Source organism: Acipenser ruthenus, chromosome 1 (genome assembly GCF_902713425.1).
Source record: "Acipenser ruthenus chromosome 1, fAciRut3.2 maternal haplotype, whole genome shotgun sequence".
Classification (NCBI taxonomy): Eukaryota; Metazoa; Chordata; class Actinopteri; order Acipenseriformes; family Acipenseridae; genus Acipenser; species Acipenser ruthenus.
Genome location: NC_081189.1, coordinates 18,520,835 through 18,535,652, shown reverse-complemented (window position 1 = coordinate 18,535,652; position 14,818 = coordinate 18,520,835). Strand labels below are relative to the sequence as shown.

General features: G+C 37.4%; 2 protein-coding genes across 4 annotated transcripts; one reads left to right on the top strand and one right to left on the bottom strand.

Annotated features, from left to right (window-relative positions):
• Positions 1–73: 73 nt before the first annotated feature.
• Positions 74–7,185, bottom strand: LOC117408805 (vesicle-associated membrane protein 8). 3 transcript variants are annotated; one of them, XM_059013146.1, is made up of 7 exons: positions 6,859–7,185; positions 6,197–6,289; positions 5,707–5,777; positions 4,911–5,007; positions 2,899–3,000; positions 562–720; positions 74–355 (listed from the first exon to the last, which is right to left on the bottom strand). In XM_059013146.1, the coding sequence occupies exons 2-7, from the start codon at positions 6,272–6,274 to the stop codon at positions 212–214; spliced, it is 651 nt and encodes a 216-aa protein (XP_058869129.1). In that variant the 5' UTR covers positions 6,275–6,289; positions 6,859–7,185; the 3' UTR covers positions 74–211. The 3 variants fall into 3 exon arrangements, with proteins under 3 accessions (XP_058869129.1, XP_058869187.1, XP_058869245.1); XM_059013204.1 differs by lacking the exon at positions 6,197–6,289; XM_059013262.1 differs by lacking the exons at positions 6,197–6,289; positions 6,859–7,185 and adding an exon at positions 6,470–6,701.
• A 177-nt stretch (positions 7,186–7,362) lies between these two features.
• Positions 7,363–14,305, top strand: LOC117973105 (S-adenosylmethionine synthase-like). Its single transcript, XM_059013350.1, has 9 exons — positions 7,363–7,814; positions 8,682–8,759; positions 9,024–9,146; positions 9,511–9,624; positions 9,771–9,913; positions 10,445–10,663; positions 11,189–11,368; positions 12,019–12,152; positions 13,328–14,305. Exons 1-9 carry the CDS (start codon positions 7,733–7,735, stop codon positions 13,437–13,439), a joined length of 1,185 nt encoding a protein of 394 aa, XP_058869333.1. The 5' UTR covers positions 7,363–7,732; the 3' UTR covers positions 13,440–14,305.
• Positions 14,306–14,818: the final 513 nt, after the last annotated feature.

Genomic DNA, 14,818 nt, shown 5'->3' with positions numbered 1-14,818 from the left:
TCCAAAGAATGGATACAAAGAGTATTCTACTTTTTATACTATTTTTTTTATGATAATGTAACGTGATCTTGCATTCGTAAGCACAAAACACATTTTTATTGAAATACAATTATGTACATGTCTGAATTTACAATGTATTAAATTATAAACGTAATGTGCAAAAAACATGTACAAGTCAGGAGTCTGATAAATGTAAACCACTGGGTGGATATTATGTTGGAATAACATTTGTGGCTAAAAGAATTATGATGATTATAATTATTATAACTATCACCACAATAATAGCAAGCATCTTTTTGTTTTTCCACCACATCTTCCGAGCAATCCTTGTTGATGTTTTTTGGAAAGTCTCGGCCTGAAAAGAGACGGCATGTTTAAAGAGTTGTAAATTGAAAAGCAAATACACTGGGGCAGGTCTATTTACACAATCTAAAGAGCGAACGATTTAAAACAAGTGCAGAATGGCTTGCTGAAAAGACCTCAAAGAATTTATGGAACAGTTTTCTAGTAACACCAGGGCCACTGTAGAGTATAATTAAAAAACGAAAACAAAACACTTACAGTTGCTTGCAGGTCATCTGTTTTGTCTATAAGATCATTCAGCCTTTCTCCTCTTTCTAGAACTTTGTTTAAGTTATCTGACAAAATGTTTTTCACGTCGTTAACCTGCTCCTGTACAGCGTCCAGCTTTCCAGAACTCGGTTTTGCACTATAGTCAGCCTACACGAAGGGCGAAGATAGAAACAAATTAACCATTTCAAACACACTAGCCAAAGTGCCCTTATAAAAGGTGACAGTAGTATACTTTAATATGGTAAACGTATAGCTAAGTGTAGTAAAGCACAGGCAAGAATGGTAAAACAGATGGTACAGCTAAGTTAAATAGAAGACAATGCATGTGACAAGCTTTGTCTGGTCAGATGCACATTGCATATGAATGTGAGCATACTGTACAGTAATAGCGCATCCGACGGATTGTTGGTCAATGGGAACTCATCCTAAATCAGCACAAAGTACTTGAAGGTTAAACTCCCAAGCCAAGAGAGGCTGCAGATAGAAATGCTCAGATGCCACTAAGTGACAACTAACAAAAGGAAAAGAGTGACATACCATTTCTTCATCATGGTTACCTGCACAGCAATATGCGTGTGTTTTTGTTGACATCATAGTTATATTAGGTGGTAGAAAAAACAAGTAATTATTCCCAAATTCTTATGCACCTGCTTTCGTATAACACAACAAATACTGTAGATATATTATCAGTACAGCAAAGCCATATTCAGAAAAAAAAACCCTTAAGCGTTAGTGCTCACTTAAAGTGACTAGTGCCATTAGCTACACAGGTCTTATATGTGCACTTCCTGGGTGATTTGATCTCAGAAGTCTGTTACTGGCTGAAAGCATGTCAGTCAATGGGGGGAAGCAGCTGGCTGGTTCATGACAGTACAGAAGCCGTTGAACAGGTGGGGACAATTTCACCCTTCAGGTGAAATGAAGTGCAAAACACTATGAAAGCATGGCTTGCAAACAGAGGTGTCTTTAACCTAGATCTGAATAATGAAAGTTTATGGCAGCACCCTAACCATACTTTTAAATGGTTATGGTGCTACCATAATGTTGATTTAATCCAGGCCTTAATTTTTACTATGATGCATTTCTTGCAAAGCTGCACATTTGAGACCTATATACTGAATGGAAATGCACAGCAGGTCAGATTTATTATTAAGCTCTACAATCCCTGTAAGTGTTCCAAGTTACTAGTTGTTTGTTTTGAGAAAGCACACATACTGTAAGTGAGCACTGACATTGAAGGGTTGTATCTGAATATGACTGTAAGACTCACTTACTGTAAGACTCACTTCCTGACACATGACTGTACCCATGATAAAGTTCAAGTTTGTCCCTGATATTGTAATTAACATCTTATTTAGCAAGTAAAAAAGCAGATTCATGACAATGCAAAGTCTGAACAAGATTTAACTCTAAGATTTATAAATGGTTAATATGGAGAATAATGATCACCTTAAACAGTTAACAGGTGCTAATCGTGCAAGCAGCAGGTGGTATTGTATTTATGATGTGTGTAAGTCATTTTATACAGAAATTCTGTCTACAATATTGGTAATAGAACAGTATTTATCATAAGTGTTGTTGGGAAATCTGATAACATCTGACAACATCTGGAAAATATTTTTTTAAAACGACATGTTTGTCTAATTTAATTACTACAAAAAGTATCTTTTTGTAATACTCTCTTGTGCTACATATGAACATTTGGAAAACATAATTATCAAAATGCATGGAATTTTTTTTTTTCCAGTAAAACGGATCTGTATTGCTTTTATACAGTACTAAAGTTGAGTTGCAACAGTATCAGGCATGTTGCATGTCTTTATCATGTGTTTAAACTTTTGTCTGAAATATATAAACAGGAGTAAATAAAGATAACAATTATATTTAAGTGTCTCTTTATTTAACAGACACATATTACTGTACCTCTGTGAAAAACTTCTTCAGTCTTGACTTTGTTTTTTGTTTTAAATCATATTTGCATTCTTTATTAAACAAAATAAGCGACTTACCATGATGCTAGTACTGTATACCCCTCTTTTTCCTGATTAACACAGCCACAAGAATGAGGACAAATGTTCAAACTCCTGGTTAACATTTAACTTTCCCTTACTGATCCACACTTGTGTCTAGAAGAACACATTTTAAAGAGACAGCAGCTACAGCAGCAACGGCTTCCAACAAACAAAGTCTATCAGGTGCTCTCTGCTGCTCAGATTTCCTAAGAGAGGGACACAGCCCTAGTTTACAAGTTAACAACAGCAGCAAACATATTCCCGCTGACTGTCATTGGCTGGTAAGTTACTATCTATTATTACCGATACATACCATGTTCTGGCCCAGCACCTGATTAAGGTCTGCACTCAATTCAAAGGGATGAGCAAATGCCACTTTGTTTATCAGAGGACTTTCAACAAAGATCTTGCAAATCTAAAGATAACAAAAAGATGTCAAGCTCACATCATTCTATACGTAGCAGCTTTAAGGTATAATTTACTCTCTCAAATTATGGCAACTGGTGTTTTGCTGGTGACCAGTAATAATTCAGAAGCCTGAGTTAGCACTATTCGTGGACAACCTTACCCAAGGTAACTTTAGCTAGTCCAATATTAGAGCTCATCAGGTTCTGTGAAACAGGCTTGAATGAGCTAGAACTTAAGGACCTGGTCAGTTTTACTTAGTATAATGTATTAGTATACTCCTTCAACACTGCAGAACTCTGAGAAAATAAGTCCACTCAACACAGCAGACCAGTTAACTGGACCTGGTTGGTATCACTTACAGTTTTTGCATGATCTATTTACTTCTTAAACTCTTTAATTAGTTATAGTAGGGGTGTCTTTTTGCACAGTTAATGCTGAAAGAGTTAATGACACAGTTTGAACAAAGACATGGTCTGGAAGGGCCCAGGTTGCTTTACTGAACTACATTACTCAAGTTAAAAAATATGACCAATTTTCTTGAGAATGGCGCCACCAAAATTACATATAATTAATGAATTGGGTTGAAACTATAGATTAGTTAACACACAAGTCCATAGCTTCATTAAACGTTATTGTTTTATTTGACTTTCTTAAGTTTGAGAGTTCCATGAGTTACACAATGAAGTGTTTACCTGTATAGGATGTGGACCAGAAAAACAGCTAACTGATGAATCCACACAGGTCTGAGATCAGCACTTAACAGAATGGTAATCAAATGGTTTGGGCCTTTAAACTAAAAGGACCACAACGCTGTATTTACTGTGCACTGGTTAAAGAGAAATATAAACCAAAACCCCCTTAGACGGCTTGCTCACTACATATCAAGGTATCCCTAGATAGGTTATCAACCCCTCTTTGCAAAAACACTAAAGATTTTAGTGAGCAAGGCGTCTAAGGGGGGTAAATGGGGCATCAAAAGACGTGCCCCCATGAGTTCTGTATAGGTTATAATGGGCTACATTTTGGGGTGCTGCTGTTCGTGGGGTACGGCTTGCTCACTAAAATCTTTAGTGTTTTTGCAAAGAGGAGACAATAACCTATCTAGGGATACTTCGATATTTAGTGAGCAAGGCATCTAAGGTGGGTTAAATGGGGCGAAACAAACAGGTAATACAGGGTACCGCCATGCTGCTGATACAGATTTGTTATTAATATTTTCGTTTTTTTTAAAGAAGGAACAATATATTAGTTGCAATATATTAATTGAGCAAGATGTGTAAGTGAGTTAAAACACACAGAAAAAGGACACGCTGCTTTGTCAACTACATCGCAAATAAGGAACCGGGAATAAGTAACCAACTTCCAGGTGGTGAATAGCTACTGTTACTTCTTTGGTTTGGTAAATTAATAGGGAGGCAGTGATTTAAAGTTACAGTGCCTTGTTTTTGCTGATATTTTCAAGTATTTGTGATCGCTTGCTAGCGATCATTGTTTAGTAGGGCGGTTTATATTAAATATGACGTCATTTATTTAATAGCCTATGCGGATAATCTCATGCATGGCAGGTTTCAGAACTTGAGATGTCTGTGTTCATTAGTTAGTTCTAATGAACACAGTCGCTCACCGATGGACAAACGGTGAATAAAAAAAAACGCGCCCATATCACCTTAAACCGTGTGAACTTGGTAATCATGGTATAGAAATATGGTTGTGGTTTCAAAACCGTGCCAGTTTATACCGCGGTTTACCGTAAAACAGGTACACCGTTACATCCCTATTTTAGATTGTTGTTAGTTTCATTAACAACAGCCTAGACATGTATAACAAAGAATAGACTCAAACAGTTTTTGAGTGGGGCCATGTTTAAACTGCCTTTAATAAAGAATATTAGAAAAACAACATTTTTTTTTTCTTTACCTCATCAAGAAACCTGTATGCTGTTAAGGAGTCCATGTTCTTTTCTGTTGCACACACAAAGGTAATTCCGTTATTAAACAGAGTATAGTAATTGAAACTGTGAGGGGGGAAACAGAAGGCTATTATTAGGCTGCAGTTATAAAATAATGTTGCATTGTAGAAGCAGATTAAGTCAGTACACAGCACATAGCACAATCTCTCTTACAATCATCCAAAGACTGGGCATAAGACTGTCTAAAGAGCTGGTCCTACTCGAGGGGGATCTCCAAACTGAGCTGGGACCGTCACACCGCGCCACGACAAAAGAAAAAGGAAGAAGTAGCTTTGATAGGAACCATTCGCACTGCATGTGATGCGACGGGACTACACTGAAGCTCCACTAAAGCTACACTAGAGCGATGTGAAAAAAATAGGATTGGTGTCTATTTTTGCTCCTTTCTCACAGTAAATTACTTCTGGATAGTTTTATACCAGAGCAATTGTTGTATTCCTCACAGCTATCCTTTATTTTATAGTGATGGGATTTGTGTTTTTAACAGTAAAATGTAATTTAAAATAAAACTTGTCATGTGGAAATGTTTTGCTTAGTTTACGGAATTAATGAAAAAAAGGTTTTATTGCTAATGAATTAATCCATTAATCAGTCAAGTAAGGGTGTTTTAATGGATAACATTATCCACCCATTCATTTAAATGAGTAATGGACAATCTGATTAGGAGAATTTTGTAAATAAATAAATAAATAAATACATAAATAAATAAAAAAGACAAGTTAAAGACAAATTAACTTTTCTTACCTCCCTCTCTGAAAGCTGTCTCTTGATAATGGACCCATGGGGCTTGGCCTAATCAAGTTTAAAGCAGTACCCTAAAATTTAAGAAAATACCTTTGAAGGCAGTTAAGTTATAAGTATGCACTTCCCTGCACATGATCAGTTAACACACAGCAGCTTTATATACAATTAGATGTCCTCCGATGTGCTGAATCACTCGCTCATGAAGAGGGAGCCAGCTTCAAAGCAAATGGGGATGAGATAGGATCTGACAAAGAGCGTATGCTTCATGAATAATAATGGTAGACTGACCTGTGATACAGAAGCCTTAAAGTCAACTCATGGCGGAGTAATATTGAAGCAAGTACAACCTTTAACCATTATCCAGTCTTTTATTTCATACACATCTGTTATCCAAACTAATCAGCCTCCTCTGTATTCAAAATACTTTTTGATTTGTGGATGCGATAAACAAGCAATAGGATTGTCTAAATCTCTTAAGGTACATTTCTACCTGAAAATCCCCGCCTCTAAGTGAGACATCAGCCAGGATAATGTGCCCTTTGGCTATGCAGCTGTACACTATAGCCATGTTTTAAAGTTAGATCTGTAGAGATAAAGTAAACGGTCATGCAGCTGTTCAAGAAATCACATTCTAATTGACAACAAAATTACATTATTAACATGACAACTTTTAAAAAAATAATACGTTACAAAATAATAATGGATTTGCTGGAATATAAGATGATATTAAAACTGTTGATACTGATTATTACCGAGCGTCCACTTGTAGATTGGTTATTATTGACAAGAAGCAAATCCATTTCCCACGGATCTCTAAGACTGCCTTCAAAAATAGTCAATATGCACAAGTCCCCATAAACTACAGCTTGGGCTACCTAATGGCATGGGCATGCTGTATGGCCGGCGCTTTGGCATCAGGCTACTAAGAAAGTATGGCCCAAGTGAATCCTGGACGTTACAGTTAATAATCTTATATCAAATATAAAAAGTAAAATAAATACAATAAAAAAACTCCCGTTCTTTTGTTTTTTTTTTGGTGGAAATTCGCGCCCAATGCACAGGTATGGCAAAACTTCATGAAATCTGCTTTAAATGTACTACAACTTTTTATGAATAAAACAGTAAACAAATGAATAATCAGTGCTTTCTCACCTAACAGCCCTGCTTGATCAGTGACCGTTTTATTTTGATAATCCTTCCTTCCATTTGTTTGCTGTGTTTTGTCCGTTTCCACGCGGTTCGATATTCTAATTGAAAAGTCTCGAGATGATATTCTCATCCAATGCACAGGTTCGTCTACGCTTGAGTTCATTACGACAGAGCGCTCCAGAGCGTTACGGTGGCGCTTTCTGCTGAGCTACCTGCACGCCGAGAGCGTTTATTACTAACAGGAGCGAGTCAAGCTCAAAGTGATAGCTGCATGGAACTTTTCAAATATGGATTTGTATGACCAACACATGTGTTATAAGTAATATATATAAGTATAAGTAATGTACATATATATTTTTTTATAAAAAAAAAAACAAACAAAAAAAAAAAACAGCAAAATAATACGGTATAGTTTCCATAACAGCAAAAGCCTTTTTTTTTTTAACAGTCGTCGCCTCATGTGATGTTTGTGTTTCACTTAGGCTTCCAGCAAAAAGGCAATATCGAAATTGCGATTTTAAACAATTGTGTTTTTTTCCTTTAAACAAAATAAATAAATAATGCTGTTCTTTTTATTTTTGCTTTGAAAATCATAAAATGTAGGTGAGAGTTCGTATCTAAGACTTAAACTTGCACCGAGTTGTGTAATAGGCCTAATAGACTTACGACCAACAAGTATTGCGTGCTTGCTTCGAAATGTAATGTAAGTGTTGGTTTGGGATTGCATCAGTCTCTTACATTGTAACTTCCACGATAATAAAAGTTTAATGTCAGAAGTTGTGTAATACGACGCCTAGCGTATAAAGATTACTCCTCCTCTCTATTCGTATAATCTTTGCTCGTGGTACATGTCTGCGCTTGTCTTAACAAGGTAAAAATGAACCACACTAACGCCGGTAAATTTAACAATGGGAAAACATTTCTGTTTACGTCGGAATCGGTGGGGGAAGGACATTCCGGTGAGTAAATGGTATTTGGTTAACATCTTAAGACGCCGAGTTTAGCCTTCTGTATGCCGAACACAATAATGGATATGAACAAGCTTGGGCAGACAACACGGGACAGCTGCACAGCTGGTTTCGCTAATTTAAACACACACACACACACACACACACACACACACACACACACACACAAACACACTTACTTTTAATGTTCTGAATAAAATACCATGCACGCAACGACCAAGAACACTTGGATATTACTGCGTTTATTTAGACATTATATGTGTTTTTGACCAACTGTAAGCTGCTACATAGGCCTACCTTATTATAGACTACACACCATGATAATCCAGTGCTGACTGAGCTCCTCATTTTTCACAAAAGTACATTATTTTTCATAAAACTTATAGCCATGTTTTGCAGTCCTCTTGCCCACCCGAAGTGTGGAGACTGGGTCAGCTGTACACATAGTATTCATTTACACAACATAATTCTCTCGTTTTCTAAAGTTTTTGCTTTGACAAAGGTAAAGCATATCACGCCACACACAGACTTTACCCGACTGAACATTTGTTATAGAAGGTAAAGTTCCAATGTCCAGAACCATCACGAACGTTCTCTCAGGTACTAATTGAAGGCGTAACTTACACGTTTTATTTTAATTATTTTGTGGGGACCGGATACATTGGCTAAACATGGATGGGGTACTCATTTTTTTTACATGATTCTTTCTTTATTATTACTTATTAACTTGAATCATTTCACTTTAGCAAGGTAAAAACTGCACCCCTGCCCTAGTGTTGTGTCTCATGGTTTTGGGAGCATTGCATGAAACTCTCATAAGAAGGCTTTTTCAAACGTCTTTTTTTTTTCTTTACTCAGATAAAATGTGTGATCAGATCAGTGATGCTGTTTTGGATGCATACTTAGCTTTGGACCCAGACTCCAAAGTTGCCTGTGGTAAGTTGAGCTTGAATGATATTTAAAAACAAAACCCTCTAACTTCAGAAATTACCACTGTACTCACCTAGTGGTAATTCCTTAAACCACCAACCCACACCTGAAGCAGTCAGACTTAGAACCACGTGCTCAATGTGCAAAGTAACTTTTGTAAAATGAAGTGCTTGCAACAGTTGAAGTGTAAGTTATTTTTCATATCTGTACAGTATGTGAAAAGGCAGCTGTTGCAGTGCATAGATGAAAATGATGCTTGATACCCAACAGAATGCGTGGCAAAGACCGGCATGGTCTTACTATGCGGGGAGGTCACGTCAAAGGCGACTGTGGATCTTCAGAAAGTCGTCCGAGACACCATCAAGAAGATCGGCTATGATGACTCTTCCAAAGGTACATCTGAATCCTAGTGTACTGGATAGTGGGCCAGGTGGTGTGCAGTTATCTCTATAGAAGTAGTGCTTGGATTCTTCTTCATTTTGCATATCGTTTGTTCCTCTTAAAATATGATGCATTAGATTTTCATAATTAATTAAGTTATACGAGATTTAGTTTGGACTCATTTTGACTGTTTTGGTTTCCTAACATAACATTGTCAGAATTTTCTGGGAATTTATTAGTAGAGCATTGTTTTACCAGTTTATTGGATCAAACAGATCCTATTAGAAGTGGTGTTGTCAGTATGTTTAAATATAAATCCGAGTCTCAAAAAGAGTTGGCTAATAGACTGCATTTTTTTTCTTTTTTTTTCCATCAGGTTTCGATTACAAAACCTGCAATGTGCTGGTGGCTCTGGAGCCCCAATGCAGTGAAATTACTGACTGTGTTTTTGAAGGAAAGGATGAAGATGATATTGGAGCTGGAGATCAGGTATATAGCCGTTACTTCAGAGTAGAGTCAAATGCCATTTTAAACTTTCTGGGTTATATATATATATATATATATATATATATATATATATATATATATATATATATATATATATATATATATATATATGTATGCTGATTCTTTGCAGGGTCTTGTTTGGATATGCGACTGATGAAACGGAGGAATGCATGCCCTTAACCATCCTCTTGGCTCACAAACTGAATGCAAAGTTAAAGGAGCTCTCCCGAAACGGAGTGTGCCCATGGATACGGCCAGACTCAAAATCACAGGTAAGTGACATGGCAAGATTTCTGTGCAGAGCAGAGCATCATGAGTTAGTGCAAACAGTTTGCATTTTGACTCATCAATAGTAATACACAAAAGGCTAGTTTGGGATAAATCCTTTAAATGTAATAGCAAAAAAAAATACATCAAAGTTGGTGCTGGTAATTTGTGTTGGGAAATATTCGAGACAGCAGGGAGTTGTTTTTGCTTTTCATACGCAGTCTTGCCCCCAACAAATATGTATTGTAAAAAATATAGTTTGGAGATGCGGATGGAGATACTGGCAGACAAGTTAGCCTGGGATTCTTGTATTCTTACTGACTTGTGCTGAAGAATGTCCCTTTCATCGTAACTGGAGAAGCAGCTCTCTGGATTTAACATTATCGAGTGAGTTTGTCCTACAGTGTGTCTAGCTAGTGCGTAAGATCAAACCCATGTATTCAAACCATTCTGTAATTGACAACAAAAAAGGGTTTTAAACAGTGCGTCCATAATGTGTCCATAGTCCATGATTGTGTGTTGAACGCTGATCATAGGTCACTGTGGAGTACCGGAATAACGACGGTGCCATGGAGCCATTGCGAGTTCACACGGTGGTCATATCGGTACAGCACGCCCCGGATGTGACACTGCAAGAGATCAGAAAGGACCTGAAGGAGAAAGTGATTAAAACTGTCATCCCTGAAAAATACCTTGACGACAGGACCGTGTACCACCTGCTGCCAAGTGGAAAATTTATTATGGGTGGTCCCCAGGTACAGCAAGTCTTTCATGTTTATACTGTTTTAAGATCTCTTTTAGACAGAATACAATGAAATCTTTTATTTTAATGAAACCTGCTTCTATACTATAAAGTATGTGGCGTCCACACTGATTCTAGACAGGGGAGGGGTTACCATACCGTGGCAATTATATTTTCTGAACACTATAAATCGGTGAAGTCAGAGGTTTGCAGGTACAAAATGGTACTGCTGTTTTAAAAGAAAATCTGTGGAAGACGACTGACCATGTTGGCGTATGCAAAAAAACGTTATCAGGTGTAGATAGACCAACCAGGAGTTGCTGAAAATCAAAGTAAAGAACTTTACCCTTGATTAAGTAAATAAATTACTATGCAAATAAAGTAGTATGTTATTAAAAGGAACACAACTGTTGCATGCCACATGTTCAGCTGGCCAGTATAGAGAGCTTTGAGCTAGTGAACATTAACTAGCGGAGGGGGAAATGAAAGTGATCCATTTCACAGGGGTCTGAGTCTGTTTCTTTTTGTTGTTTTATAGGGAGACGCAGGACTCACAGGTCGGAAGATCATTGTTGACACGTATGGGGGGTGGGGTGGTCATGGTGGAGGGGCCTTTTCTGGAAAGGACTTTTCGAAGGTAGACCGCTCGGGGGCCTATGCAGCTCGGTGGGTGGCCAAGTCCCTGGTGAAGGCTGGTCTCTGCAAGAGAGTTGTCCAGGTGAGGGAGATCCAGCCTTGAGACAGGGGGCCCGATTTACTAACTCATGACTTCATTAAAAACAGTCAGTTCTCTTCAAGATGTATTATAAGGCAGCAGTGTGGAGTAGTGGTTAGGGCTCTGGACTCTTGACCGGAGGGTTGTGGGTTCAATCCCCAGTGGGGGACACTGCTGTTGTACCCTTGAGCAAGGTACTTTACCTAGATTGCTCCAGTAAAAACCCAACTGTATAAATGGGTAATTGTATGTAAAATAATGTGATATCTGTATAATGTGAAATAATGTATAATGTGACATCTTGTAACAATTGTAAGTCGCCCTGGATAAGGGCGTCTGCCAAGAAATAAATAATAATAATAATTATAAGGGACCAGAAAAAAACATCAGGAGTTATTATCAGTCTATGCCGACCTACTGTACTTCGACACCGTATTGTACATTGATATTGCTGCACATACAGAGTCCACAGAAGTGAATCAGAAACTTTCAGATTCTGCAGGCAAGCTGATATATAATGGAACTCTTGTTCAAGCTTTGTCAATTGGGGCCCAGTGTGGGATAGTGTTAAGTTTTGAAGACAATATTTGAGCTATAAAAAACTGTTTTTAAATTGTATTTATTTTTTGTTTTGCTTTTCTCTTTTGCATCAGCTGTCTTATGCAATTAGTGTGAGCCGCCCGCTCTCGATCTCAGTCTTTCACTATGGCACCTCAAGTAAAGATGAAGACGAGCTCTTGGAAATTATACAGAAAAACTTTGATCTGCGGCCTGGAGTAATTGTAAGGTATAAAATATATTGTTTTGATCTCTCTGTTCATCCACTGGGCAGCAATAACACAAGACGTGGCATGTCCATGCCTGTCCAGTAAATACCCATGCCATGCCATGCCTGTCCAGTAAATACCCATGCCATGCCATGTCTGTCCAGTAAATACCCATGCCATGTCCATGCCTGTCCAGTAAATACCCATGCCATGCCTGTCCAGTAAATACCCATGCCATGTCCATGCCTGTCCAGTAAATACCCATGCCATGCCCATGCTGTCCAGTAAATACCCATGCCATGTCCATGCCTGTCCAGTAAATACCCATGCCTGTCCAGTAAATACCCATGCCATACCCATGCCAAGTGCTCATTGTGCAGAATGATGGGATTGTCCTCTGAGGGCTACATCGATATAACGAAGTAGGAAGAGACAAAAATACATAAAAATATATCAATCATGTTAAACTGACCCTCTTGCCATATCCAGCCAGAAGCCAGAATTCTTCATTGTGAGCAAGGTGACATTTTTAATGTAAGGCGGATGCATATTTGTATATGTTTTATGTTATATTACGGGAATGGTAATATAGGAGGTGTCAATTGCTCACATAACATCTTGTGGATATCTGCCCTTGTGTACAGCTGTGGCCAAAAGTTTAGCATCACCCTATAGAATTAGCTCATTTTTAACATATTGAATTAGATACCGCTTTGTAGCTTTCCATATATTTAACGAAAAACACAAACATTGAAAAATGTCTAACAATACTGTACTACTATTATGGCTTCAGGTAGACTTTTGTGATATTATTTTGTAGTTTCTTTAATTACATGATGTTAAATAAAAGATCTAAATTATGTTCATATAGTTTTTTTTAATTAGGTCTCATTCCTAAAATTCTAGGTGATGCAAAGTTTTTGGCCAGAGCTGTATATCCTGGTTCTAGTGCTTTAATCTGCAGTTCTCCAGTTTTTATGGAATCTGTATCAATCACTGTAGATTTGCTCTTTTATACATGGGCATAGACAACAATATAAATCCTCAAAAACCCATTCCAGTGCTAAAGAAGGAAATTAAAACTGTACAGTGAACCAACCATTCGTATTTCCCACTGAGGTGTGAAAGTTATCATGAACTGTTACTTACTGTACCGTGTTGTAAAATAACCAATTCCTGTTCTTCTTACCAACAGGGAGCTAGGTCTGAAAAGGCCCATTTACCAAAAGACTGCATGCTATGGGCACTTTGGCAGAGAAGAGTTTCCTTGGGAAAAACCAAAAACGTTGGTGTTCAACAAGAACTAAAAAATAATAATAATCTAGTCAGTTTAATCCTTCTGGGGGAAAAAATGTAATTCTACAAAATCCAAAACGATAGTGTCTGTGACAAGTGTGTTTTCTGCGTAGGAGCTGTATAATCTGCAATCTATAATTTTAGCGTGCACTCCACTGGCCATAGAAACCGGTTGAACGCTCTGTTGGTATGTTTTGGATTTGTGTCCTGTGTGTCCAAAGTCTTGAATGTTCTCCTTGTGGGAAGAACCATCTGGTGACTGAAAGGAGAAGGGCAGAACAATGGCTGCTGCTGCACAGCATTGTGTGGGTCACCTGACATTGCTGGTTGTGAACAAGCTGTATTGACCAGGAGAGAAGTGCAAAACATAGTGTATATGAAATAAATAAATCACTTTAATAAAAACATGGGCCTTATAAAATTAAAATAAAGTAGGCCTATTTTAATTACAACTTGGACATTGTCAACAAAACACCTTGAGTTTTATAGAGTGTATCTTGAGGCTAAGTCTGTTCATGGTTATTATCTCAGTCATATCTGGAGAAATCCATATGAGAAATAATTAAACTAGCACTGTGGTGTTGAGAAAAATGGCCAAGGTAACTACAGAAGCTAAAAAAAAAAAAATTACAAAAAAATACAGAAAAGCAGTTCTTTTTATTCTGTGTATCTCAGGGTTTGACGCATCATTCATGGGAAGGACAGCAGATAGAACAGACTTAGATTGAGGGCTGATTTTTAGGCACTCAGTGAGAATTTGTTTCCATTTCCAAGACCGCAAATACATGAAGTTTCATTTCTGAACTCTACTGCCAGTAAAAGTGTTCCATGTAAAATTGTTTCCATTAAAGATTTCAATAAAGTACAATGAAAATTTTGTTTGTCTACTGTAGTTTACAGTCTTTGTCCCACCTTGAAGAAACAAGCTACAATAAAGCCTTTATATATATATATATATATATATATTTTTCACAAGCTAGCCTTTGATGAGCTCAACTATAATGAACCGATACAAGTCCCTGTTTACATTGCATCATTGCTAATCTGAAATGTTTGATTAGATGACTCTATTCCAGGGCAGGTCTATGTTATTGAGGAGAAAGTTCACAAGATTATGATTTATTTAAAAAAAATAAAAAAACACCCACACACAACCTTATTTAACAGCAATGATTTGACTAACCCCAGGATGTTGCGTAATTAATTCTCTAGCTTTTTTATTTACATTCAAGAGGTTAATAGGTGAGTTGCACAGGAAGCTCAAATTCTGAGGCTTTCACCTTTTGGTGAAAGCTTGAGTTAAATAAATACATGAAGATGTTAACACAGACAGTCCTATGGAAACATGCTAATGCAACTATCATTGTCATTTGATAACTATTGTGTCCTA